Raw genomic sequence first — 27,886 nt, 5'->3', positions numbered from 1 at the left:
ATGACAACCATCGCCTGAAGTAATGAAAAACCAGCGATTCTGATTGAAATATTTCATGCAATTAATGCATGCATTACAAAAATATTAAATTACTTTTAAATTATTAAAAGTAATGTCACGAAATCAATTTCATGCCACCAATTTCATAATGTAATTCCGGTTTAAAAGCCAGACAATGTTGATTAAATTTGGGGTTACTACATTAAAAATAGGTATATAAACACAAACGATTTCAAAATGTTTCTATAATGGTTAAATATATAGTTAAATATGATAAACTTGACGAATACTTTTATTAAATATCATGTTTGAATTAAGTGGCATACCGAAGACCATTAATGTTCACTGTCATTACAAATTTCTATTAGGCCTACTGTCCACGGAAGCGTAGCTGCATAGACGCGTATTCGTCATTGTACGCTTGGTGTACGCTTGCTTGCAGCCTACATACAAAACCGCACAACTCTGTCCACGGAGCGGCTGACGCGACGTTGCCGCTCCGTGGACAGAGTTGTGCGGTTTTGTATGTAGGCTGCAAGCAAGCGTGAGTACAATGAAGAATACGCGTCTATCCAGCTACGCTTCCGTGGACAGTAGGCCTTAGTAAATTTACGTAAAATTAAAAATCCTTATCATCTGTCAACAGTTCGGCAATCACCATTTTCCCCCAACGCACAGACGGCAACCATGACTACAGGATATGGAACCCACAGCTCATCAACTACGCGGGCTACGTGCAAGAAGACGGATCAGTCTTAGGCGACCCTGGCAGAGTCGAATTTACAAACGTAAGTACAACTACAGAATAAATAAGTACTAGGTACAGACTCACTCTCTAACAAAACGCGTTTGTCACGATCAGCACAGATATGGCCGCTAGGTTGCGCAGCGCCACGCGCGGCTTATGGCAAACCCCAAAATTGGGGCCGAACGGATGTACTTTAGCAAAGCGACGAAATCGCGGAGTGAGCCACGCCTGGTACAACACAAGTTATTTAACCTCTTCTTCCTGTATTATTTGTATTGTTTTCAGTAACTAATGAGGTGTGCAAATAAAGAGTATTGTATTGTACAACACTCGTGACAATTATCAAACTGCACAACGGGACTTAATCGCGTATTTAAGTTTTAAGATTTACCTCCGACGTTTCGAGGACGGCGTTGTCCCCGTGGTCTCGGAGAAGACTGGCTCAAGTTGACATCAACATCTTCTAGCCGCGCGAGTTTTTCGAACTACCCGCACTTGGTCTTGTTTATCAGTTTGAACGTTTTGCGCACTAGGGATGTCACTCTGTCGACACACAACACTAACGATATTCGATTTATCGACTGTCGATATTCGTTTCCGCTTACATTTACTAATGACTGGATTCCATGTGGATGAGATCTTAAAACCCTCGTCCCGATTAAAATTGCAATGTTTTTTGATTTCAATGGCTTCCCGCACTTTTCTACTGTAGAAATGGCGATCCGTGGAGAGGATTTTAGGGTTATGCAGCTCAATCCAGTGGTTTGGTCCTGACTCCAGCAAATGCTCAGCCACCGCAGACTTGTTGACCTGACGATTTTTGACAGCTGCGATATGTTCCTTAACTCTTTCTGCTATGGTGCGCTTAGTTTCTCCGATATAGGAACTACCACAACTGCAATCTATTTTATAAACGCCAGGTGACTGGAACGGAATAACGTCCTTCGGTGACCTTAGGCTCCCTGCTACTTTGGATAAAGGTGTGTACACCGTCTTTATACACTGACAGGTATTTGAACGCCCTTTCTCACCACCATCCTCGTCACTTACAATCGGTGGTTACCTCGCTAGTAAACAGAGCACATGATCTGTGTGACCCTGAATATTTAGAGAGCGAGATGTCGCATATTCAGGAGGTACTAAGGAGGAACGGGTACAAGGTAAAAAAGTGGCAACCCAGACGAAAGGCAAGGCGGAAACGTCCTGATGTCTCCAGACAGCCGGCATTTTTGCCGTATGTAAAAGGGGGTAACGGATAAAGTTGGCACAGTACTTGGAAAGTACTCTATAAAGACGGTGTACACACCTTTATCCAAAGTAGCAGGGAGCCTAAGGTCACCGAAGGACGTTATTCCGTTCCAGTCACCTGGCGTTTATAAAATAGATTGCAGTTGTGGTAGTTCCTATATCGGAGAAACTAAGCGCACCATAGCAGAAAGAGTTAAGGAACATATCGCAGCTGTCAAAAATCGTCAGGTCAACAAGTCTGCGGTGGCTGAGCATTTGCTGGAGTCAGGACCAAACCACTGGATTGAGCTGCATAACCCTAAAATCCTCTCCACGGATCGCCATTTCTACAGTAGAAAAGTGCGGGAAGCCATTGAAATCAAAAAACATTGCAATTTTAATCGGGACGAGGGTTTTAAGATCTCATCCACATGGAATCCAGTCATTAGTAAATGTAAGCGGAAACGAATATCGACAGTCGATAAATCGAATATCGTTAGTGTTGTGTGTCGACAGAGTGACATCCCTAGTGCGCAAAACGTTCAAACTGATAAACAAGACCAAGTGCGGGTAGTTCGAAAAACTCGCGCGGCTAGAAGATGTTGATGTCAACTTGAGCCAGTCTTCTCCGAGACCACGGGGACAACGCCGTCCTCGAAACGTCGGAGGTAAATCTTAAAACTTAAATACGCGATTAAGTCCCGTTGTGCAGTTTGATAATGTTTAATAATCGTGAAAGTTTAAATCAGTGACTCGTGACAATATCTGTGAAACATTTTATTATTGGTACTAATACAATAATATGCAGTAAGGGCCATACTGCCAGATTTTAACCCTTAGCCATATTTTGCGAGGTGCATCCTGATTTCTATTGTAACAAAACTGTGTTCCGATATATTTGGCCATTTTGGCCGTCACTATAACCTTTAAACGAGCAATTCTTGTATATATGTATAACTCGGCAACGGCTCTAACGATTTCGATGAAATTTACTGGGGGGTTTCGGGGGCGAAAAATCGATCGAGCTAGGTCTTATCTCTGGGAAAACGCGCATTTTTGAGTTTTTATATGTTTTCCGTACAAAGCTGGGTCTCCCAGATATTATATTTGATGACAACTGGACTAATCTCGGAATTGCGAATAAAATATTTTCACTCCCATAACCACTTGACCGTCCGACGATAGCATAGTATCCGAAAAAAATATGCTCTTAACCGTCCGCGGGAACCATACTATCCAAAGGGGTGGAAGAAAGAATTGATTTCAGAGCCATCTAACGGAATATTTGGGCATTATTTACTAATTCTCTTGATGCGACAACGTAGGCTAACTAAATAGTTAGCTCTAAAAAAAATTAGATCGCAGTGTAGTTATAATTTTTGTAGAAAGTTGTGAATACGCTGCGCGGGGCGTGCGTCGCTAAAAAACCTCGGACGGTTGACAGGAAAACAGTCTCACGGGCCGGACGGTTGAGTGGATAAGCCAAAAAACTTCGACATTTACGAGCCTCTACATACTAGCAACGAAGATAGTAACTATAAAGAATGAACTAAAATAATTAGATCAATTTTTATAAAATAGTTATGTACCACTCATTGCAGTGCCATACAAATGAACGCTGCATGTCACCGTAACACAAAGTCAATAAGGACTGTTCATTTTACTAAGCGGACACACAAAAAAGTATAAATTACATTTTTCTAATTCTGGAATCGCTTTATTTAGATAAATATAATAAAAACGGAAACCAACGCAAAACATTTTAATGTAAATATAGTATAATATAATAACATCGGTAAGATTTTCGTACTTTTACACGGTTGCGCCGTTCATGTGCCTGCACATCAATTTTTGACACTTTTTGACAAGTTGTAAACAACATTCGTTTGAATTCTTTCAATGTTTTAGCTTCTCATCTACCCTTTTTTAAGTGCATCTTCACATTGATCTAGTGCCACTCGATGGAGTGGAGCTCCGGGCAATTAGATGAGTTGACTTGTTTTTGAACGAAATCAATGTTTTTCAAATTCAGTAGCTTCACTTTCTGACCAGCATAGTGGGCACTTGCCAAATCAGGCCGAAATGAAGAGGTGACATTATGCGTCTGATAGACGGAAAGTACTCGTTATTAGATGCATTATTTTCTGTAAATGTCGCAACCAAAGTTCATGTCGCAAAATAGAACAAACTTTTTAAGGCCACAGGAACCAATTGCCTGCCAGACAAGGACTTTCTTCATGAATTGGTCAATTTTGATGTTACTCTCCTCGTCGAATATATGATCTTCTACAACGGCATGGTAGCATCAGGGCCATTGGTAACGTACTACAGCAACATTTTACGCATTTTCCGTTGTCCATTAAAATGCTACGAAATTTATCTTAATGTAAAATGTAGTAAAGTTTGACGCTTCTTTTTTTCGATTGCTTTCGCTGCTCTGTAATTCTTTTGTCCATTTTTTTCTTTCTATGGGTCCATTTACTGTACATACTTCTTATATTTTAATCTGTGCCTACTCTAACGCCTGCTGTCTTAGGAATTTCGCGAACCGATAAGTAATTTATTGATTTTAACAGCCGCATGACAATACTTTTGTTCCTGGATTGGCCGGGCCGCTTCTGTGCCGGGATTTTGTAAAATCTTCAAGCATATGATGCTCTGCAAATGTTTTAATTATTTTATTCACGTTTAACTTGGAAAATTTGCACATATTTACGATTTTTCGCAGTGAATACTAGCCTGTGCATCCTTATTGCAGAACTAACTTGCTATGTTCCAAATTTGTTCGGTCCTTCGGGAAAAATATTTGACTATTATGGGAACAAATATGTAGCAATTGATAAATAAGGGATTGTTAATTATATTGTTATGAGCTGTACGTCAATTGATTTTAAATTCGCCGATTAAAAGAGGTGTAAGAGTGTCCGCTTAGTAAACTGAACAGTCCTTAGTTGACTAGCGGATCTTATCTTTAAATATAGATTATAAAAGAAAAAAACTTGAACTATGTACATAAGACTGTTGACTGTTGAGATTGGTATAAAGGAGCCGTCAAAATGAGCTGGGTAAGTCGATTAGATGCGGTTGTAGATGAGTCAAATTCACGGATGTGATCTAATCAACGTGGTCATTTCCTAGCCAGTGTGGTTCGGGATTAGGAAATGAACCGAAATAGGGATTCCCATTTTGTCGGCTTCTCATGACTAATCATCTGACCAGTTTTAAGTATAGTCGCCATCAGATATATAGGAGCGGCCAAGGTGTTCACAATATCTGAACACGCACTCTAACGCGTTGATAATAGAGGCGAGTTCCGATATTTGTGAGCGCCTTAGCCGCTCCGATATATCTGGTGGCGACTGTACACTGTTGGAATGGTTAGTTCTGTCTGACCATACTATTGAAAATAAAAAATATACCGTCAATATAACATGTTTTTAAGTAATTTGTGATAACTTTGTTTTATAGATGCTCCCATATAGGCTTCATTAGATCTCACAACTTTATTAGCTACGAGACTTGGATTTTTCAATTTGTTACGCTTTTGATAAAATGTTTTTTTTTTTACTAGACCAAGTATAGCTAGTTCCACCTACTTTTATATTAAAAGAAAGCGATTACTTATTTGTAAAATTTCAACCGTATTACATTACCGTGACGGCTCCAAATTGGTAAAACTTTACTTTTGAATCGGTATTAGTAAACATTGAGTTATACACTCACTCAAACAGCAAAGAGCCAAAATCTGTTCAACGTTTGTACGTCATCCGTCTATGCCACGCAATTTAACCTTTTGACCGCCAATTGTCATAATTAATAATAAATATTAACTTTTTTGGCACAATGCCGCGGGGGCCTAATTTAGATTTATTTTAATTTAGATTAGTTTCGTTTTTAATCTTATTCATGTTAGTACACCTTGCTCTTTTACGTGTCAAATATCTGGGGGAATGAGTTTTGCTCGGAAAACATATAAAAACACAAAAATGCGCGTTTTCCCAGAGATAAGACCTATTAGCTAGATCAATTTATCGCCCCCGAAAACCCCCATATAGCCGTTTCCGAGATCCCCAAAATATATAGGTATACATATAAATAAATAAATAAACAAGAATTGCTCGTTTAAAGGTATGAGATAAATAGGTAATATCCACTTTTTGTCGACCAGTCAACAAAACCTCAAGTGTTTTTTTTCTAGATCTGCATAAAGCTGGGATGGAAGCCGCCGTACACGATGTGGGACAGTTATATATTTATGTATTTTACGGAACGGACCGTTTCAATAGTGTATATGTGTATGGTTTCAATGGTATTTGATGAGGTGGTGTGAAAATTTAAAGAGAAACTGTGATAAAACAAAGTTACGTTGTTTGTTTACATAGTTAGCAAGTTCTATTGAAATAGACTTTAGTTCCACCTACTTTTATATTAAAAGAAAGCGATTACTTATTTGTAAAATTTCAACCGTATTACATTACCGTGACGGCTCCAAATTGGTAAAACTTTACTTTTGAATCGGTATTAGTAAACATTGAGTTATACACTCACTCAAACAGCAAAGAGCCAAAATCTGTTCAACGTTTGTACGTCATCCGTCTATGCCACGCAATTTAACCTTTTGACAGCCAATTGTCATAATTAATAATAAATATTAACTTTTTTGGCACAATGCCGCGGGGGCCTAATTTAGATTTATTTTAATTTAGATTAGTTTCGTTTTTAATCTTATTCATGTTAGTACACCTTGCTCTTTTACGTGTCAAATATCTGGGGGAATGAGTTTTGCTCGGAAAACATATAAAAACACAAAAATGCGCGTTTTCCCAGAGATAAGACCTATTAGCTAGATCAATTTATCGCCCCCGAAAACCCCCATATAGCCGTTTCCGAGATCCCCAAAATATATAGGTATACATATAAATAAATAAATAAACAAGAATTGCTCGTTTAAAGGTATGAGATAAATAGGTAATATCCACTTTTTGTCGACCAGTCAACAAAACCTCAAGTGTTTTTTTTCTAGATCTGCATAAAGCTGGGATGGAAGCCGCCGTACACGATGTGGGACATTTTGCCGCTGGTCCTGCAGGCCGACGGCAAAGAGCCAGAGTTCTTCGATTTACCCCGGGATATTGTATTGGAGGTTCACATGGAACATCCTGAGTAAGTACCTACAAGTATAGCCACGTGCCGCCCAATGTACATTAGGATGTACACTTAGTTTCGATGGAATGTCAACCTTAATTAAAAACAAAGTAGGTAGCATTTCATTTGTCTCGAAAATTTTTCGTACAAATGAAATTCAACCTAATTGAAAATACAATAAGATTCTAACTTCCTTGGCTATAATTTTGTACGGTGGGCGGCACGAGGATAGATCAACCATCAAACCCTAACTTCATTTTTTCTTACAAACACAAAAGGGCAAAGGGGCGGATAAAAAACGCATATCGATGGCATTTTAGATTTCAGAGACTTGTGAACGATGCCATATAATAAACTTTATATGATATCATACATTTTAAGTTTAGCGACCCACTATTAAAATCGTAGTCGCAAGATTATTGTACAGCGAGCGTGACATACAAATATAACTAGTCTGGAAAGTACATGTGTTCATCTTATTGCATAATGTTAAACAGAAACAAATAAGAATAAATATAAATTAAGACTTGTCAGTAACTTTATTGCTAAAGTAAATTACACATATATTTCAAATAGTTATAGGACTTATAGTTACTTACCAAGTTGTTACCTAATTTTCATAAGTTTCATAACTAATGAGACAATAAGATGAAATGTTAAATTAATTTATTGACGTGTAGGAAGATATTCATAGTAGGTATATTAATATTATACTACCGAGGAGTACTGTAATAGGTAATTATTGTATATTTGGATCAATGATCTTAAATGGAAACGTCATTGTTCCACATGGGTGATGTGTAAGACATTACGTATTGATGTCAAACGTAGGCGAAATGACGATGTGATGACACACGGGATACGCGTACGTAAATAAACTTTGTAATTAAATTGACGTTAGAAAGGTGATTCAGGAATTAATTTTGTAGATGTTTTCTTTTACAAGAATTCCGCGTATTTCGGTACTGTAAACACAATTTTACAGTATGTATTATCCAGATTCATGTGCACATTTATGGAAATGCTGCCATGTACCTACAAATCAAATGGTTTGGATATACTTTTGTGGGAACCTTGTTTCTTACCTATCTCGCAAAACACTTGTCACTTCATCTTTCATTTCATTTTTCTCACGCGTTACTTCGTCACACTTATAATAATAAGTTTTTATGTCTTTTGAATAAAAATATAATCCCAATTACACTACATGACAAGTTATAAGCTTCCATGAACCGGGCCAATGATATTATCCCGCAAGGAATCACTCTCGGACCCTTCCGCAAACCGCACCGCAGATTGCCCGATGTGCCCCACTGGCATGCCTTTGATACAAACTTTACATACCTACCAAATACCGTCAATGTGTTTGTGCCTCTTGATTTGAAACCTCACATTTCTCAATTTGTCCATGGCTGAGGCGTTACATAGATATTTATTTTAAGAAATGTACTTTACTCTTAAATTATCAAATTATGCAGGATCGTAGCAACTAATTCCGACCCTTTCTGGCAGCCGGTCTGATGCGGACTTGTATAAAAACAACGGCGTCGCTAATAACACTAATAATCTATACATATAATAAAGCTGTAGACGGTCGAAAGTCTGTACATGGAAGATATTTGAAAAAAAGTTGGCTGGGGATACTTAGAATCGATAACAGAACACGTTCCAACAGTTTTTAGAATTTTTGTCTGTTTATCTGTTTATCTGTTTGTCTGTTTATTTGAACGCGCATCACGTGAAAACGGCTAAACGGATTTTGATGAAAACTTTACTAATCTTTCGGGAAAATCTTCGGCCAGGTTATAGGCTATAAAAATTCAACTCATATAAGGGGGGGTAGCCACAATACTCGCTTGATTTAAGTTTGCCCCTGAATCTTATGGCGCTACTTAGGAAGGAGGGGCAAACTTTTTTGCGCCTGGTTGGGTCTAAAAGTAAAAAAAACCGGGCAAGTGCGAGTCGGACTCGCGCACGAAGGGTTCTGTACCATAATGCAAAAACAGGCAAAAATAAAACGGTCACCCATCCAAGTACTTGACTCCGCCCCACGTTGCTTAACTACGGTCTAAAATCACGTTTGTTGTAAGGGAGTCCCACTTAAATCTTTATTTTATTCAGTTTTTAGTATTTGTTGTTATAGCGGCAACAGAAATAGATCATCATTGAAAATTTCAACTGTCTAGCTATCACGGTTCGTGAGATACAGCCTGGTGACAGACGGACGGACGGACAGCAGAGTCTTAGTAATAGTTGGTAATAGGGTCCCGTTTTACCCTTTGGGTACGGAACCCTAAAAATGTACAACTGTGTATCAAATGGCGTTTTTATATCGAAAAATTTTCGGGCTCGCTTCGCTCGCGTTTTCAATAACATTCTGCGGTATGATAAAGATTATATTCGGGTGGCAACTGCAGCAGCATTACTCTGTTGCAACGTTACTGCTGCAGCACTGTCAATTTTCGTGATAAAATGATGTGACTGATTTCCATACTAAAAGTAAAAAAGTACAACTGTCTATCAAATTGCGTTTTTATATCCAAAAATTTTCGCGCTCGCTTCGCTCGCGTTTTCAAAATCATTCTATGATATGATAAAGATGATATTCGGGTGGCAACTGCAGCAGCATTACTCTGTTGCAACGTTACTGCTGCAGCACTGTCAATTTTCGTGATAAAATGATGTGACTGATTTCCATACTAAAAGTAAAAAAGTACAACCGTCTATCAAATTGCGTTTTTATATCGAAAAATTTTCGCGCTCGCTTCGCTCGCGTTTTCAAAACCATTCTATGATATGATAAAGGTGATATTCGGTTGGCAACTGCAGCAGCATTACTCTGTTGCAACGTTACTGCTGCGGCACTGTCAATTTTCGTCATAAAATGGTGTGACTGATTTCCATACTAAAAGTAAGAGAGTGAGGGTACGTATGAACATTTCCAACGTAGGCATTCGATTTGACCTTACGCGGACGCCCTTAAAGTAATGGAAAAAATCTTGCTTTCGGGCTTGCGGTCAGCCGATTTTTTCGACATAGGTTACCGATTTTATAGCGAATTTTGCTCTCTTGCACGGCAGATTTGTCGGCCAAGGCGAGTTGCTACTTAGCCGCGATCCTGAGACCTAACTATCAAAGTGATAACTCTTTGGCAGTTAGGTCTCAGGGGCCCCGTGAAAGCCGAAAACTAAAAGCATCCTATCAAGTAGCGCTTTCGAGTGAAGCCAAAGAGCGAGCAGTAGAAGAGTCGTGATTACATGCATAGATTCGATTTCAAGACACTCTTTTGCAGTTCGGCGTGAGGTCTTATGCAAGGCATTCTCCCTTACGGCAAAAATTATCTTCTGCCTTAATTACACTTGGGCGTGGATCCAAATCCAAGCTTTCCTCTTTCGCAGCTGGGCCTTCTGCCTTGCTCACATTTCGCCAATACAATTAACTTGGTCAATTCCAAGCTCTGCTTTCTTGCATCTTTTCTGTATGAAAACAACCTCGCTGAGACCCTTAAATATCAAGCCCTATGCGAAACTAGGCTGATAGAAAACTGTCACATCCCTTCTCTGTATGAAATCCTGGATTCGCGCCTGGTTGGGACTAAAAGTAAAAATGTACAACTGTCTATCAAATTGCGTTTTTTATATCGAAAATAGAACTCTGTTGCAACGTTACTGCTGCAGTACTGTCAATTTTTGTGGTAAAATGATGTGTCTGATTTCTATACTAAAAGTAAAAATGTATGTCTATCATATTGCGTTTTTATATCGAAAATTTTTCGCGATCGCTTCGGTCGCGTTTTCAATAACATTCTAAGATGTGATAAAGGTGATATTCGGGTGGCAACTGCAGCAGTATTACTGTGTTGTAACGTAACTGTTGCAACACTGTCAATTTTTGTGCAAAAAGATGTGACTGATTTCCATACTAAAAATAAAAACGACCAACTGTCTATTAAATTTCGTTTTTATATCGAAAAATTTTCGCGCTCGCTTCGCTCGCGTTTTCAATAACATTCTAAGATATGATAAAGGTGATATTCAGGTGGCGACTGCAGCAGCATTACTCTGTTGCAACGTTATTGCTGCAGGACTCTCAATTTTTGTGATAAAATGATGTGACTGATTTCCATATCCAGCTGTAATGCGGCAATGAACGTCAGTCACTCAATTGACCAAAAAAAAATCAATATAATCTTGACGACCCTAGGGAGAGGGGGCACCATGGTCTAGAAATGCTTAGGGCATCAAAATAATATCTTAATCCGGCACTGGTCGTTTGCGGAATCAAACGATTTGGGACTCGCATTTTATACGCATTACCATGCCTTCCCTAAAATCGAATGATTCGCGAAAGTCTCGCAACGCATTGAGGTTACAAAGGGCACGTGGCTTTCCTCAGGAGTCTAAAGAAGACCACGGTGAGTGGCGCTTTCGCCAGGCAAGCCGATTCGCTTTTGCTCGCGCGCGTATACCTTACTGTATCGTCCGATATACACCTACTACTCTGTCGTTTAAATCACGTGTAAAATTTGAATAAGGGCGAGAAAAGCTAATGATTTTGGAGTGTAGTTTTATTTAGTGGTACTTAATTGTAAAATATTTTATCTGGACTACAGTCCTCTAGCATATCCATCTGTCAACTTTACTTCAAGTTCCGCCTCCAGGGGAGAGGAAGAGAAATAGAACAGACCGAATTCCACGCGGGTGGAGCCGCGGGCACAGCTAGTCTACAATATAGGTAGATGGGTACTAGATAAAAAGTTCAGCTCAATTTCTATACATTGGTAAATAAATGAAAAGTAGGTAGTGAGAGAAACGTGCTAGAATTTTACGATCTTTATTCTAAAGTGCAGTACGTGAGACATACTTAACCCACGATGAAGAGACATTGCGTCTATTATAGGTATCCCAAGAAAATAACATTTCAAGTTCAATGACAACTATAAAATATGTTTCTCAATGTTTCTAGAAAACAAGCACATATAATACCTGACGCTGGTCCCCAGAAAATGAACTTATAGGTCTAGTAAAAGTTTCGTGGTTTTCGAGACGATATGATCTTTCGCAGTCTTACGAGTATTTATCAAGGCAATATTTCCGTGCAATGTTTGAGAAAAATAATATTACGTGCTCTTGTTCTTATATGTCGGACCTTAACTTAAGGTGAGCCAAGGTCGACATGCAAATTATTCGATTCGAGTTTCTTTTGAGGAAACTTTATGCAATTGTGGCACCACGCGCGAGATTGCATGCTTTTCCCGATAGGGTAGTAAATTGAGCAGTGAAATTAACTTATGTGGTAAATATAGCATTAAATCTAGATTCTTCGTTTTTGAAGCATAATATTTATATTTTAATCCCTCACAAATGATAATATTATTTTTAGGGTTCCGTACCACAAAAGGAAAAAACGGAACCCTTACTTACAGGATAACTCGTGCGTCTGTCTATCTGTGCGACCATTCCCCCCCCCCCCCAAATAAAAAAAAATCACAACAATTTTGTGACTTTACCTATAGATGACAGGAAAACCTATTAGAAATGTGCAGTCAAGCGTGAGTCGGACTTATGTACGGAACCCTTGGAAAGCGAGTCCGACTAGCACTTGACCGGTTTTTTTCCTTTATCAGATTGGACTGGTTCAAAGAGCTCGGCCTGCGATGGTACGCGCTGCCTGCCGTCGCCAACATGAGACTTGACTGCGGCGGCATCGAGTTCACCGCCACCGCATTCAACGGCTGGTACATGGGCACCGAGATCGGCTGCCGCAACTTCTGCGACGCTAGCCGCTATAATATATTGGAAGTGCGTATATTTTTTAAACATACTTCTATTATAGAATAGAGTTAAATAGTATTTATTCGTAAGCACAAACAATCGAGACAATACATAATAAAAAAGAAAACACAAAATAAGATTAAAGTGCCACGAAATGGCCCCATCTCAGCATGTTGCATGTTGCTATTGTTGTTGTCGGAGGTAAATTTTAAAACTTAAATACGCGATTTAGTCCCGTTGTGCAGTTTGATAATGTTTAATAATCGTGAAAGTTTAAATCAGTATGTTGCATACTGTATAAAGGGGCCCACTGATAGTCCGCCGGACGTTATCGGCCTGTCAGTTAGAACAAACTTTTGACAGTTCCGAACAACTGACAGGCCGATATCGTCCGGCGGACTGTTAATCAGTTCCCACTGATTAACAGTCCGGCCTTTAGACGCTGGAAAGTCATGAAGATTTTGATGTTAGTAATAGGAATAATGGTGTCACGGATATTTCGGCGACGAAGGCCGTAGCCCGAAGTCAACATGTAAAATTTCGGGAATTTAACCAAATGTAAAGGTGTCCCAACTCGTGTCATGAAGCGCTTGCAGAAACAGAACCTTTTAGTGTTAAAGGCAATTAATAGAATTTAAAATTCACTAGGCCGTTGGGTTATAGAAGGGATTAATTACTACAATAGCCCAGTAATGAATCCCTTCTGTAACTCAATGGCATAGTGAATTTTTGGTTTACAACCGGACTTCCGGGTTTAATCAAAGTTATTACATTTTTATTGCAAACTAACCAGCAATTGACCCTTAGCTCGAAACGATTATTTCTTTAACTACTCCAGCCAGCAGAGTTCTTGAAAAATCGTAGAGCTTTTTGAAATCACAATACGGTTTAATAATTATCAATCTTGAGGCCTTTCTCTAGTAACTTCATCGATTCGAAAACAGATTTATTCATTTTCGCTGGATAGAAGAAAATCATAACCGTAGGCCTAAACTGCACCTTAAAAATTTGTATCACTTTTTGCAATAACAAGCTAAACATATGAAATTACTTCTGAAACTGAACAATTTTATTTTTGACCGAACTCATAGATTACTTTCTTTTTGTTAAAACTTACACAAAATTCTAAATTCAAAAAGATGATATCCGCGATCCCGACCTATGGGCCTACACATAATTTGACATGTATTACGTCATATTACTTATAAGGCAAATAGCTCACCCCCGCCGATCTCTGAGAGAAGAACCTGAACCTATCGGACCTTAAAATGTGTACGAATTTGCAGAAAGTAGCGCTGAAAATGGGCCTCGAGACTACTTCGGCGGTATCCCTTTGGAAGGATCAGGCGGTGGTGGAGATCAACAAAGCCGTGTTGCACAGTTTCCTCAGGGACACCGTTTCCATCGTGGACCACCACTCTGCCTCCGAACAGTTTATGAAGCATTTGGAAAACGAAAACAAGGCTAGGTTGGTTAAATCTATTTCTAAACAAAATATTGCTTCGCATATGTATTGTTTAAAGGTTGGCAGAGGCTTCGCAACCCACAGTTTGAAAAACAATGCTTTAAAGTGATCGTAAGGGTATGTACTTTACTGTTATTTGAAATAACTTTGTATTTGTGTGAAGAAAGCATGACATTCCCAAATTCCCTAAAGCGTAAGGTAATCTCAATTATTTCTTACTTTCTCTTTTTTCAGGGGAGGCTGCCCAGCTGACTGGGTCTGGATTGTTCCTCCGCTTTCATCGTCCCTAACACAAGTTTTTCACCAAGAAATGGCTAATTATTACATGAAACCGTCTTATGAGTATCAAGTAAGTTAACGCTTCATTAATAAAATTTAAGTTTCTTCAATTTACCTACTTCAAACTTGAAAAGAAACCAATCGATATTAAACTTTCGTGAGACATATTTTGAATTGCCCGAAACCGTTGTTGTATAAACAATTTGAAAAGAAACATTAAAATCGAGCAAGGGTTTCGGAAGCATTTATGCAAGCTATGGCAAGAGATCAGTAATTTTAGCAAAATATTAAACTTTTATATTTGTTTGATACCCGACGTTAATGTCACATCTCACATCTAAATATCAGCGTTGGCCGACGCCAGCACTGAGCTAATTTTTGTATTATCGTGATTGATACTATTCTATTTCTTTGTAGACTGATGCTTGGAAAAAATACAACTGGGAAAAATCAGGAGAAAAGTCACATCGTAAATTCCACTTCAAGCAAATAGCACGAGCCGTCAAGTTCACGTCCAAGCTATTCACCACGGCCCTGTCCCGTCGCGTCAAGGTCACAATCCTCTATGCCACGGAGACAGGCAAATCTGAACAATATGCCAAAGAATTAGGAACTATGTTTGGACACGCTTTTAATGCTCAGGTGAGTTGGCACTAATTTTTTAACTGTTTCAAATTGAATTGTTTTTCGTAAACGAAGCTTAACATTTTAACAGTGTGGAACGATGATATTGGGTCTAGTCCCTTCAGTGCACTGGAGAGACACACAGTACAGTAACTTAGCATGATTATGTAACATAATCTGCGCGATGAACTGTTCAATAGTAGAAGAACAGAATTATAATATCTTGGCTAACCAGATAACTAACTAAGTAAGGGACAGCTTATACCTATGATTGTTAATTTTTGTCTAGGTTTTCGCGATGGATGAGTATGACATGTTCTCTATTGAACATGAAACGCTGATTTTGATCGTGACCTCAACATTTGGCAATGGAGAGCCTCCTGCAAACGGCCAGGTATGAATTATACATTATTTTTAACTTAACGGGTCTATTCATACCTATCCTATATGCTAGCTTCTTTATTTTACTCATAATGTAAAAAATAACCAACAAAATTACTGCAGGTTAATGTACGCCAATATGCTGTTTTTGATGAAAGTAGTTAATTTATAATTAACTATAGAGTTTAATCGTTACAAAAAATGAAACTAGTGCAAACTGTAGGATTTAGAAATAAATCATGCGTTTCAAAATACCTACTTAATGAGAATTTTTTGTTTCACAGGATTTTATAGATCATCTTTTCCAAATACAAAATATGGAAAATGAACTACATGTAGATGGTTCTCAAAGCGCTCCCAGCCCAGGGTAACTATTACGAAAAATAAAAAATACGTATTTAGATCCATACATTATGACTATCAAGCATTCTAAGATGTTTAATTTTGCAGTTTCAGAACACCAACACCAAAATCTTTAATGAGGACCAACAGCGTCATGTCACCTCCACCAACATCCAAAAAACCTCTTTCGCGCGTGGAATCCAATAGGAGTAAGAAATATTATTACAAGGCTTTCATAATCTTGCGATATTCAAACAGGAGTTGATTTTATATCTTTACATTTTTACACACAGGTACAACCGGAGAATCATCGATCGAACACCTTGGTCCGTTGAGTAATGTCAGCTTCGCAGTGTTTGGTCTGGGATCCAGCGCTTATCCCAAGTTTGCGAACTTTGCCAAAACTGTCGACAAAGTTTTGGGAGAACTGGGAGGTGAAAGGATCTTGGACATTGCCACTGGTGATGAAATGCTTGCACAAGAACAGGAATTTCGTGCTTGGTCTTCTAAAATCTTCCAGGTATACGATAACATTATGTATACGAAAAGAAACAACAAATACTTAATTTTGAATTAAAAAATACTTAATTCAATTTAAAAAATTCAATAGATCCTAAGCATTTGACGCCCCAAAATCATGCTTCCTTGTAGAACTATTTACTAAAATCTAATTGTTTTAGATTGCTGCCGAAACATTCTGCGTAGAAGAAAATATGCTAATGGATGCTAGAAACGCAATCTCTAAACTGCCGCTTACGGAAGAAACCGTCAGATTCGGCAAACCGTCTGCAACTGTATCTATGAAAGAGGCCCTTGAGAGTGCCTATAAGAGACAAATCATTCCTAGTTTGGTCAAAAAAGTCAAACGTCTAGGCGATCACACTGAAGACCGGGAAACCATATTTGTTGATATGCAACCAAGAGTGAGTTTAATCATATAATAACCCTTTTATTTCAAATTAGGCAATACCATATCTAAAAACAAAATATTTTTGAAATCTTACAGGATGAAGTCAAATATGACCCAGGAGATCATCTGGGAGTTATGCCGTGCAACCGTGAAGAAATTGTAAACTCGGTGTTGAAAAGACTAAAAGAGACAGACTTCGACGTCCCTGTACAACTACAAGTTATGAAGGAAACACTTACACCTCTTGGTAAGATCGGACATTAACTTGTAATAAAACGAAAAGTATGAAAATACGCATTTGTGGAGTTATTTTTAACTAAGGTTATTTTTATAGGTTCATCAAAGACGTGGGAGAAACATGATCGCATAATACCCGCAGTGTCTATCCGAGATCTGTTTACTCGTTTCCTAGACATAACAACTCCACCTTCAACGACTGTTTTGAAGTACTTAGCCAAAGCTTGTACTGACGAAAAAGACTCGTCTAAGATAAATGAACTAATTTTGGTAAGACATCTTTAAAGCAAAGCCTATAAATTGAGTGATTTCTTTTTAGGAGTTGGAATTAAACCTTTTTTTATTTTATTTCAGGACTCCGATAAATATGACGAATGGAAGCATTTCCACGTCCCCCATCTAGGAGAAGTTTTGGAAGAATTACCATCGTGCAAGCCTCAGGGTTCACTTCTAGCAGCGCTTCTCCCAGCCTTACAACCAAGATTCTATTCTATTTCTTCATCGCCGCTGGCGCACCCGAAACGTATACATCTCACTGTAGCAATCGTATTTTACAAAGTTCGAAGTAAGTTCTTGTTTACGCAACGGCAGTAATGCACTGTGATCGCGCTAACCTTTTCATTAATTTATTGTTATATTTCAGATGGTTCTGGTCCAGTCCATTATGGAGTTTGCTCAAATTATTTAAAGAATCTCATAGAAAATAAAGACGAAATCTTCGTTTTTACAAGACGGTAAGATGCTGTTCCCAAAATTTGATATGTATAAACATGAATGTCTTTTTAACAAAGAATAAAATACTTTGAACGCAGTGTCAATTCTTACCTGCTGCCGACATAATTATTTTTTATACAGGCAGGTAGGTAGGTATGATTGCACCAAGGCACTAAAATAATATGATATGTGTTAATATTAAGGAATCAATCCAAGTTTTTTTTATTTACAGTGCACCAACCTTCCACTTGCCAAAGAGTTTGTCGGTACCCCTCATCTTGATTGGGCCCGGTTCTGGTGTCGCCCCACTGAGAGGATTCTGGCATCACAGAAAATACCAAATAAAAGAACTAAGTAAGAAGGAGAAGATTGGACAAGTTTGGTTATTCTTCGGATGTCGAACTAAGGGAATGGATATATACAGAGTCGAAAAAGAACAAGCTCTTAGAGAAGGGACTCTTAACAAAGTCTTCTTAGCCCTTTCAAGAGAAAAAAAAGAGGACAAGGTAATCTTTTAACTGTATTTTATTATTTTTTGTCTGTTTTGAATATGTATCTGTTTTTTACTCTTAATTTGAAAACCAAACACACTATTCGTAGCCATGATCTTACTCGTACTCTGTCTCGCACTAACAATGTAGCATAACTGGTAGCAATGTAGGTAAATAAATGGTGGCTATTTGGAGACACGATAGCATGTGAAATGGTGGTAACGATTCGGTAATTAATACAATAACATAGTTAAAACCGTCGGTAAAATTGCTTGATACTAAATGCTTAAGTCACGCCATTCAAATTATGAAAGCATTTCCTTGCCCGAAATAGATTTTTAAAAGGCAAATACGATTCTTTTTCTACAATAAAAATAGAATACACCAAATCCATCCCATCCATAAATATGTTTCAAATGACTTTATTTTCCTTTCAATCAATATAAATGTGAGGTTCCATGCCTAAAGCGTTTTTGTGCCCGATGAAGGGTTTTTTAGGCATGGAACGCCACAAATCATCTTCTTAAAGAACAAGCTCTTGAAAGATAGGCAACAAGTAACTCTGGATGACTGTTCTGGAGTTCCAAGCGTTCTTAGGCATCGGTAGCCACTTACCACTAGTTGAGCGTTTACTAGATTGCCACCGACGGGGTATCAATAAAGGTATTGCTACAACAACAAACATTCGATTACAGAAATACGTCCAAGACCACTTAAGAGAGGAGGGCAAAGCTATAACCAGAATGCTCATGGAGGAGGGCGGACACTTATACGTGTGCGGAGACTGCAAGATGGCAGAAGAGGTACAACAGACGCTGAAACAGATACTGCAACAGCACACTAACTTCACGGAGCTCGAGGCGGAGCATTTCATAATGAACTTAATGGTAACTTGTTTCACAAAGTACATTTTACGCTTACGCTCTTTATTTTAGTACGGTTTTAAAATATGGGCACTTTAGTACTGTCGTATAAACTTAAAGTGTTTTAACGAGTTCTTTCTTTTTAACGACAAATTATGCTCGAAATCCATGATGCCTATCAGATTTTGCCTTCCGATTCAAATCATAATTCAGTTGAAATATTTTAGTGAAAACAAACACTGGAAATAATCATGAACGTTTTTGATGTTCAGAAGCTTCTTATTTAATTTTACGAAACAAATTTTATTGGGCAATATAATATATACGTTTGTGAGTTTTTGAATCAAACTAAAAATATGAAACTGTTTGGTATTTTCACACTGTATTTAACTATGCACGCAATGGCTCGTAATTTTCCGCGAATGCAAAATTTTGTCTCCTATTATAAATACACGTGAACTCAATTTTCTGTATTCGTTTCAGGACGATAACCGATATCATGAAGACATATTTGGCATCGTTTTACGCACGGCTGAGGTGAAGAATGCCTCCAGAGAAACCGCTCGTAGAACCCGACTGGAATCGGCACAATCTCAATGTTAAAAACAATTACAATTTAGTTAATTTACCTTTTAACTAACACGCCGCATATTTTATGTTGTGGTAAGGGAACAAATTATGGGGAATCAAAGTTTATATATAGTTTACAAACTGATTCAGAGAAATGCTATAGTTAAAATGAATTTAGGTATAGAACTAGAAGCGGGATTAGTACTACAGCCTTTCTCTTACCTACTGAGTAAGAGGTATTTAACGGAATAAATAGGATAGATTACATATATCGACTAGCGTCACTTCAGTTTCCACTATGGTAACAGGATGGCACAAGATGGCAAGTTATTCCAGCCACAACAAAATTCAGTGATGGACCAATAAAATAGTTTCTATGTAATTATTAAGTTTTAGATTAAGTCTTACATTTGATTGTTGGAATTAATTTTTAAAAAAGTATTTTATGCAGTATTAAATAATAAAAATGTTTACCATATAGGTGCTTTGAAAGGTCTTCAGTTCAGTATTTTTAATGTCCCTCACAAGTCTCAATTTGTTTTTGTGATTGGAGAATCGTTTGAAATCATGAAATGTGTTGTGATTTAAAATATAAATTATTTAAAATAATTAAGGGACGTTTAATTAGACTTAGACATATTTATACTTATTTAATACAGTGCCAGCCACTTGAATAGCCTCACTCACCAAAATTAATATTTCTCATAGTAATATAAAAAGGAGATATACATTAAACATTAAATATGAAATAAAACAAGAAGCCTTGTAATAGTAAATAAAATATTTATTGTTATCTAATCAAAGTTTTAAGAAATAACGTCAAACAAATAATTGGCCCTTCCACTTGAATAGCCTCACATGCTAAAGGATACTTTTTAGTTATTAAAACTCTTTCGTTTATTATTTTGTATACCTTCCATTAGACCTTATTAATTCGAAAATGTGATTAGGTAGTGATTCATATAAAGAATGTATGTAATTAACGTCCACAGAATCCCAAAAAGTGTAAATATCTTGAATCAGTTCTTCTTTATTACTAAACTGTCTTCCGTTGTAATAAACTTGCCGAGACAGCCAACCCCAGGCATTCTCCATGATGTTCAGATCAGGAGACAAGGATGGCCAATCTAGAACTTCAATCTGGTTTTCTTCAAACGACTTTGTAACTATGGCTGACGTGTGTATGGGAGCATTATCATGCTGAAAAAAAAATTTTTTTCTACTTATTACTTTTCTGATCTTACTTTTTGTTTCTTTTAATAAATTTAAATACTTTTCAGCATTTAGTCTTCCATCTACCATAATTAAATCAACAGTACCATAGTAAGAAATTGCTCCCCAAACCATCACCGATCCGAGAGTTGAGTGATGACGTGATAGTACTTTCGGATCTTTCCTTAGGTCATGAAAATAATATTTAAATCCATCTGGACCATCTAGATTAAACTTTTTCTCATCACTAAAAATCACATTTCGCCACTCGGTTTTCCAGCATATGTATTTTTTGGCAAAAGACAGTCGATCCGCCACATGTTGTTCGCGCAAAGGAGGTTTACTCATGATTTTTTTCGTTTGAGGTGGGATGATGTTCTAATAATTCGTGGAACTGTAGAGAGAGATATTCTAGTATTTATTTCACTAGCTATCTGCCTGGCGGTCTTGGTGGAATTTGAAGCAGAGCGTAAAATAAGTCGACGTTCACGATCCATAGTGGCAAATTTTATGCGTCCTTTATACTGGTGGCCGTAATTTTCCTTATTTTTAACATAATTATTAATTACTTTAGGGCTGCGACCTATTTTTTTAGCTATCTCACGATGGGATAATTTATGAGTTAAATAAAAATTAACCTTTTCAATTTCTAAACTTGTAAGTTTTTGCCACGTCCTATAGTCACAAAAACATTGTGTTTATCGCGTTACTGCAGGTACTTAATAGAATGCCTTCTGTATTATCTAATCATAATAAAATAAATTTGAAAGCGAAACAGAAATGCACGGTTTGGACAATTATGTTACACTGAGGCTATTCATGTGGACGACCCGTATTAGCTCTTGCGTCCACGACGTTTCGCGCGCAGACAAGTTCGGACTTGTGAATGTGTCGCTCGATAAACGTCAGGGCGTACAATTCAAATTTAAGATATATTGATAAAAATTATCACGTATAATTATAATACTCACAATATATAGGTGAGGCTATTTAAGTGGTTGGCACTGTAAATGCTTTATTTTATTGCAATGACTGAAAAGCGTGAAGCAAGCCAAATAAGTACTGTTACGGTTTAGACATACCTACTTACACATTGTGTATCTAACATTACTTACAGTTCATTTATTATGTACACAGACAATAACACGTATGTGCGTAGCAATGTGTACTCCAGCTACGTGACAGAACTACAAAACTTTGTTCCAGATGTAAATAAGTACCTAGGCCTTAGACCGTCTTCAAAAATGTTTCTGCCTCTCTTTAATATGAATACCAGTGCGCCGCGCCGCGGTCGCGCAAATGTTGCCTTGCACGCACGGCGGTTGTGTGGACGCACGACGTAGCCATTATGTCTCCAATGTTATTATTATGTGTCAAACTTACACTAAGGCCCAGGACTGTAGCATATTTTATAACTGGAAAAAATTAATCCTAATAACATATATTGAGTTGAGAAAAAAGATGACATGCTCACTGAGCTTTGCTCAGCTTGTCATTTAGTGAATATTGTTTTCAAGAACATAGAAGGAACTGTTATATTTAGAGATAAAACTAATTAAATTTGTTAGATTATTTATTTGTATACCTTTAGAATATTTTTGATATACTTGTGTAGTTTGGGGGAAATACAATTTTTATTAAAAATAAAACTGTACCGATTTTAACTTTTTCTCCTAACAACGTGGTCATAAATCTCTATTTGTGTGTATCTCGGAGAAAAGATCCTCTGCTTCATGGTGTTCTGCCCGGGGTCCTGCTGCGGGTCAGGCCAGATGATCTTGTGGTCATGTCGATTTTGGAACAGCAGCCCTTTTTCCGGGTCCATTATAGGCTAAAAAGGACGAGTCTAGGTCATATCTTACAATGCGATGTCTGTGAACTTTTTTCTGTTTGGGCGCCTGATTATAAAAACTTTAACTGATGCCGTTTGGATAAATAAACCCTTAAATGTTAGTCTTTGTACGAGTATAGTCCATATAATTACGTTGCGTTTAAATAGTTGCGCTCTTTGAGCAAACGAAATGTTATTTTATTCTTCAATTAAACGAAAACAAAGCAATAATGTAGGTACAAAGACAAACGTTTGCTTTGAATATCTTTTCACCTTCTTTCTTATTTATCTACTTATTGAAACTAGTAAGCACTTATTCAAATTGTTACTAAATTGGTTTTCTGCAGAGAAACGGATTTATACTAGGGTGGTTCACGTTTGTATGGGAAAAATTCAAACTCCAGCTAGAAAAAGCGGCACCCTCTCATTTTATTACACGTGTTCTGTTGACTAAATATGCCAAGTTTTGTAATCTTATCTCAACTACAAGGGGATGCTCAAACACTTTGAAATTTTTCAAAGTTGTATGAAATCCAAAAGAAACAAGTTATTATTTTTTTCAGTTTTATGTAAGTAGTAGTTTTCACATTATTTGAAAGTGCGATTTTAAAGTTATTTGATGAAAAACCATTTTTATTTCTATTTTTTATGATTTTTTAGGTGAAATTCTAAAAATCTTACTTTTCGAAAAATTATAAAAAATAGAATTAAAACTGTTTTTCTACTTTAAAACTTATAAATCACATGTGCAAATAATGTGAAAACAGATACTTAAATAAAAATCTGAATAATAAATACTTCTGTTTTTTGGTTTTCATACAACATACAAAATTTTCAAAGTGGTTGAGCACCCCCTTGTAGTTGAGATAAAATTACGAAACTTGGTGTATTTTATCAGCATAATAAGTGTAACAAAATAAGGGGATGGCCCGTCGGAAAATAAAAAAAAATGTTTTTTGAACCACCCTAATTTATACGTATCCACAAATTACACTAATTGCATTGCAATTAAAATAATGACATCTTTGTTGTTTATAACCTAAATGTAGGTACATAAGCATAAGGATACAGCTTTAATTCGGAATAATTTTAAACGGCGTTAATAAATACTTAAGTACAAGTCGGTTATACAAATAGTAACCACATTATTCCATACTGTTACTATAAACGCAATATAGCGCCCTGTTATTCTGTTAATAGAATGCCGAAGATGACAACCTGTTGTCGATACAAAGACTAAGTTCTTGCTGACTTCTAATCACTTACCTTATAATTCCTGCTCATGTTGCTCCTTACAGTCCCATGGCGCCAATGGTAGTAGCCCAGGTCACTGTCCCTTGGCCATAGCATCTTGCTGGCTCTGAAGAAAGGGACCCAGTTCTCCGATATAAGACGGTGCGCGTAGTCGATATAGCCAGAGATCTCGAAACCGCCCCTCGTGAAGTGTCGGATGAATATTATTGACTGTGAAATAAGAAACGGAAGTCAGGAATTGTTTCGTAATCATCAGGATATTCATTTATAACTAGAACTAGTTCTAACTAGTCTAGAGCAGACGTCCGCAGAACTTAATTTTTATTGGTTTGGCTACCTTCGGTGGCACTCCTTGAAGAATAAGTAGCTCAATGTAGCTCGCTAAGCTCCAGTTTGGCTTACGGCTAGTATAGCTTTGCACAGTCGACGTCAAAAATATGTTTACACTTTTGGAGCATTTCATGAAATTGTCTACCGTTTGTCCCGTACAAACGCGAATTTTCTGAAGATTTTCAGTTATAAGAGTTTCCTTTTCAATGACAAATGGTCAAAAATATAGGCAGAAAAATAATCGCATGCTTTAAATGCCCAAAAAAAAGTCGCAACACAGGAAATAGAATGCGTTTGTACGGGACAGTCCGTGGAATGCTCCTTTTGCACCTTACTCCTTTGTAATAAGGCAAAACATGTAAACATATCTTTGACGTCGACTGTATACATGGCATCAAGATATTTTTATCCTTAAGGTTTAAAATAATATCTCACTGAAACTTAAAATGTCATACCCAATACACCTGTAGTATGCCAAGCCGGTTGGCTCTCTCCCGAACTGCCAGCTCACGGTTGAAGGGATCACTGACATCGGTTCCTTCACTAGCCAGCACATATTATGGTTTCACCTTCGGATATACAATCACATGGTTCACTAGCTGAGATAGTCATAGTCACCTGTAATATACCAAGCCTGTTGGCTCTCTCCCGAACTGCCAGCTCACGGTTGAAGGGATCACTGACATCGGTTCCCTCACTAGCCAGCACGTATTATGGTTTCACCTTCGGGTATACAATCACATGGATCACTAGCTGAAATAGTCATAGTCACCTGTAATATACCAAGCCTGTTGGCTCTCTCCCGAACTGCCAGCTCACGGTTGAAGGGATCACTGACATCGGTTCCCTCATTAGCCAGCACATATTATGGTTTCACCTTCGGGTATACAATCACATGATTCACTAACTGAGATAGTCATAGTCACCTGTAATATACCAAGCCGGTTGGCTCTCTCCCGAACTGCCAGCTCACGGTTGAAGGGATCACTGACATCGGTTCCCTCACTAGCCAGCACATATTATGGTTTCACCTTCGGGTATACAATCACATGGTTCACTAACTGAGATAGTCATAGTCACCTGTAATATACCAAGCCGGTTGGCTCTCTCCCGAACTGCCAGCTCACGGTTGAAGGGATCACTGACATCGGTTCCCTCACTAGCCAGCACATATTATGGTTTCACCTTCGGGTATACAATCACATGGTTCACTAGCTGAGATAGTCATAGTCACCTGTAATATACCAAGCCGGTTGGCTCTCTCCCGAACTGCCAGCTCACGGTTGAAGGGATCACTGACATCGGTTCCCTCACTAGCCAGCACGTATTATGGTTTCACCTTCGGGTATACAATCACATGGTTCACTAGCTGAGATAGTCATAGTCACCTGTAATATACCAAGCCGGTTGGCTCTCTCCCGAACTGCCAGCTCACGGTTGAAGGGATCACTAACATCGGTTCCCTCACTAGCCAGCACGTACGGCTTGACCGTCGGGTATACGATCTCGTGGATAAATGCGCGACGCTGCAGGAACTCTTTCTCTGATAGGGTGTCGCCATGAGCTCTAAGGATAAAAACGGGTTATTTTCCTTCATTGTTCTCATCTTGTTCTTTTTTTTCTGTTTTTATCTTGTTCTATTTTTATCTTTTTTATTTATTCAGCTTCTTGAACACTTAATCGATTTTAAACAGTTTTATTACCAAAAAGTGAAATTTACGGGTAGATTATCATGGCCGATGCCAATAGCGCCTGCCAAAAATATAATATAAATCTTTCGGGTGATTTAGCAGGAGTCCGAAAAAAACTTAAATATTGTTTAATTCGTTTATGAGCTTATTTATTGGTGGAATGTTGGACGATATATAATACTGGCATAATTAAACGGAATGTTAATAAATCGCGGAAGGTTTTCAACTAACAAAATAACTCCAATAATTTCCATACAGTACATGATTAAAATATCTCGTGTTCTGAAACCGTATGAAAGTAGGTACTGTAGGTACCTACATGTCGTAATAATGAAATACAATACCTTTGAAATAGTAATTTTTTTGTCGCTTATTGGAAAATATAGGAATACCAATTCTATTTCGTAATCACAATTTAAAGAAAAAATAATAAACTTAAGATTATTTTATCATTGACTCATTTATTGAGCTTATTTTATTATCAATCATCACCCATACATTCACTCATTTAAAATAAAAAGTATGGTTTATATTTTATCATTAATACCTCAGATATTAAATATTAAGTAAATAAAATGAATAAATTCGCATTTTGTCAGCAAGACCGCGGGACCAGCAAGAGATAGGCAAGCTATCGGTAGTAACTTTTCACTAATATTAGGCGTCGTCGTGCCTCGCACTGAAAACCTCCACTAAAGTTATTATAGTTTTTTTATGTCTTTTATTACAATATAATCAATATCGAGTCTCAAGCCAAGTACTTGTCGAAATCATTGAGCTATTATTACTTCACAGAGAAGCCATACCAAATAATGAAGTTGCCTGCACCGCAACGTGAACCACGCGACCAAAACGTCGTAAGCGCCGAGTAAATCATGGCGCTTACGCGTTTAGGTCGCGAGATTTACGTTTCGCTTTAGTTTGTTGTCGGCCGTCAACAACTCATGGCGCAAAATACTGGTTCTCTGTACCGTATTACGTATACGTAATAATAATAGTTCAATGGTCGTAGGGGAGACCGAGGTGAGTTAAAACAGAGGTAAGTTAAAACAACGTGTATTTTGCGGTATTTATAATCGTCTTGAGGCAGCAAGGACGCATATTGAGGGACCAGCGGGTAGTAGGACGCGGCTAGGAGTCACGTCCCTCAGACATGAGGTCACGACCACGAAGAATCAGTTATATGTCTCAAAAATTACGTTGTTTCAACTTACCTCTGTTTTAAGTAACCTCGGTCTCCCCTAATCACATTGCATTTAATGTTTCATCCTTGGCAGACTATAGATGTCGGATGTTACCTGTATCCCAAAGCAGCAACAGTCCGAGAAGTTGTTATGCTCCTGAGATTTCTAAGATCCGCTATATCTATCAAGGAGTCCAAGTAGTCCTCCCAAGTGTCGAAGGCCAGCAACCGCCTGTCAGCCTCCACGGACACCGGAAACTCGTTTTTCTTTTCGGCCATCGCCATGATTGTTAATTTTAACAAGGCTATTTAAACTAAAGTAAGAAATTATAATTGAAACTACAATGATATGAGCAGACGATAAACCATGATTGACGGTTGACGTTAAACGTAAAATGTGAATTTGACGGATTAAAAAGTTGTTGTGTTAGTAGGTAAAAAAAGTTTTGTATTGTCTTGTCTGTGAAAACAGGGGTGCGAAACTCCTGACTTCGGCCAAACTCGGCTCCGCTCGGCTCAGCATTGCTCCGAGCAATTATTAGGGTTGGCACCACTTGACTACCTTTTGCGTGCACGACCACAGATAAGAAAATCACTTGAATTTTGACAACCCTA

The 27,886-nt window shown here is 37.8% G+C and overlaps 2 protein-coding genes across 2 annotated transcripts in view; one reads left to right on the top strand and one right to left on the bottom strand.

Moving 5' to 3' along the window:
• The window catches only part of LOC134665040 (nitric oxide synthase-like), a 76,833-nt gene extending 56,634 nt beyond the window's left edge, over positions 1-20,199 (top strand). Inside the window, exons 5-22 of the mRNA XM_063521822.1 lie at positions 647-788; positions 6,999-7,138; positions 12,747-12,921; positions 14,181-14,362; positions 14,594-14,708; positions 15,056-15,280; positions 15,552-15,656; positions 15,928-16,010; positions 16,094-16,194; positions 16,279-16,505; positions 16,666-16,908; positions 16,992-17,142; positions 17,230-17,402; positions 17,487-17,697; positions 17,776-17,866; positions 18,079-18,352; positions 19,033-19,224; positions 19,684-20,199. Coding sequence (XP_063377892.1) covers positions 647-788; positions 6,999-7,138; positions 12,747-12,921; positions 14,181-14,362; positions 14,594-14,708; positions 15,056-15,280; positions 15,552-15,656; positions 15,928-16,010; positions 16,094-16,194; positions 16,279-16,505; positions 16,666-16,908; positions 16,992-17,142; positions 17,230-17,402; positions 17,487-17,697; positions 17,776-17,866; positions 18,079-18,352; positions 19,033-19,224; positions 19,684-19,803 — 2,950 coding nt within the window. The 3' untranslated portion in view covers positions 19,804-20,199. The remainder of the gene's footprint in view (positions 1-646; positions 789-6,998; positions 7,139-12,746; positions 12,922-14,180; positions 14,363-14,593; positions 14,709-15,055; positions 15,281-15,551; positions 15,657-15,927; positions 16,011-16,093; positions 16,195-16,278; positions 16,506-16,665; positions 16,909-16,991; positions 17,143-17,229; positions 17,403-17,486; positions 17,698-17,775; positions 17,867-18,078; positions 18,353-19,032; positions 19,225-19,683) is intronic.
• A 2,338-nt stretch (positions 20,200-22,537) lies between these two features.
• Positions 22,538-27,649, bottom strand: LOC134665056 (cilia- and flagella-associated protein 299-like). Its single transcript, XM_063521847.1, has 4 exons — positions 27,387-27,649; positions 25,786-25,963; positions 24,080-24,277; positions 22,538-22,813 (listed from the first exon to the last, which is right to left on the bottom strand). Exons 1-4 carry the CDS (start codon positions 27,554-27,556, stop codon positions 22,643-22,645), a joined length of 717 nt encoding a protein of 238 aa, XP_063377917.1. The 5' UTR covers positions 27,557-27,649; the 3' UTR covers positions 22,538-22,642.
• Positions 27,650-27,886: the final 237 nt, after the last annotated feature.

The sequence above is a fragment of the Cydia fagiglandana genome, chromosome 6, assembly GCF_963556715.1.
Source record: "Cydia fagiglandana chromosome 6, ilCydFagi1.1, whole genome shotgun sequence".
In the NCBI taxonomy this organism is placed as follows: Eukaryota; Metazoa; Arthropoda; class Insecta; order Lepidoptera; family Tortricidae; genus Cydia; species Cydia fagiglandana.
Note: the sequence above shows the minus strand (reverse complement) of the source record. Positions and strands in the feature narration are given on the sequence as shown.

Excerpts from the sequence above, each read along its gene's own strand:
- LOC134665056 (XM_063521847.1), bottom strand. The coding sequence starts at position 27,556 with ATGGCGATGGCCGAAAAGAAAAACGAGTTTCCGGTGTCCGTGGAGGCT. Across the intron at positions 24,278-25,785 it reads ACCGGCTTGGTATATTACAG|TCAATAATATTCATCCGACA; the intron begins GTGACTATGACT and ends CTTATTTCACAG. Across the intron at positions 22,814-24,079 it reads ACATGAGCAGGAATTATAAG|CCTATAATGGACCCGGAAAA; the intron begins GTAAGTGATTAG and ends CGTCCTTTTTAG.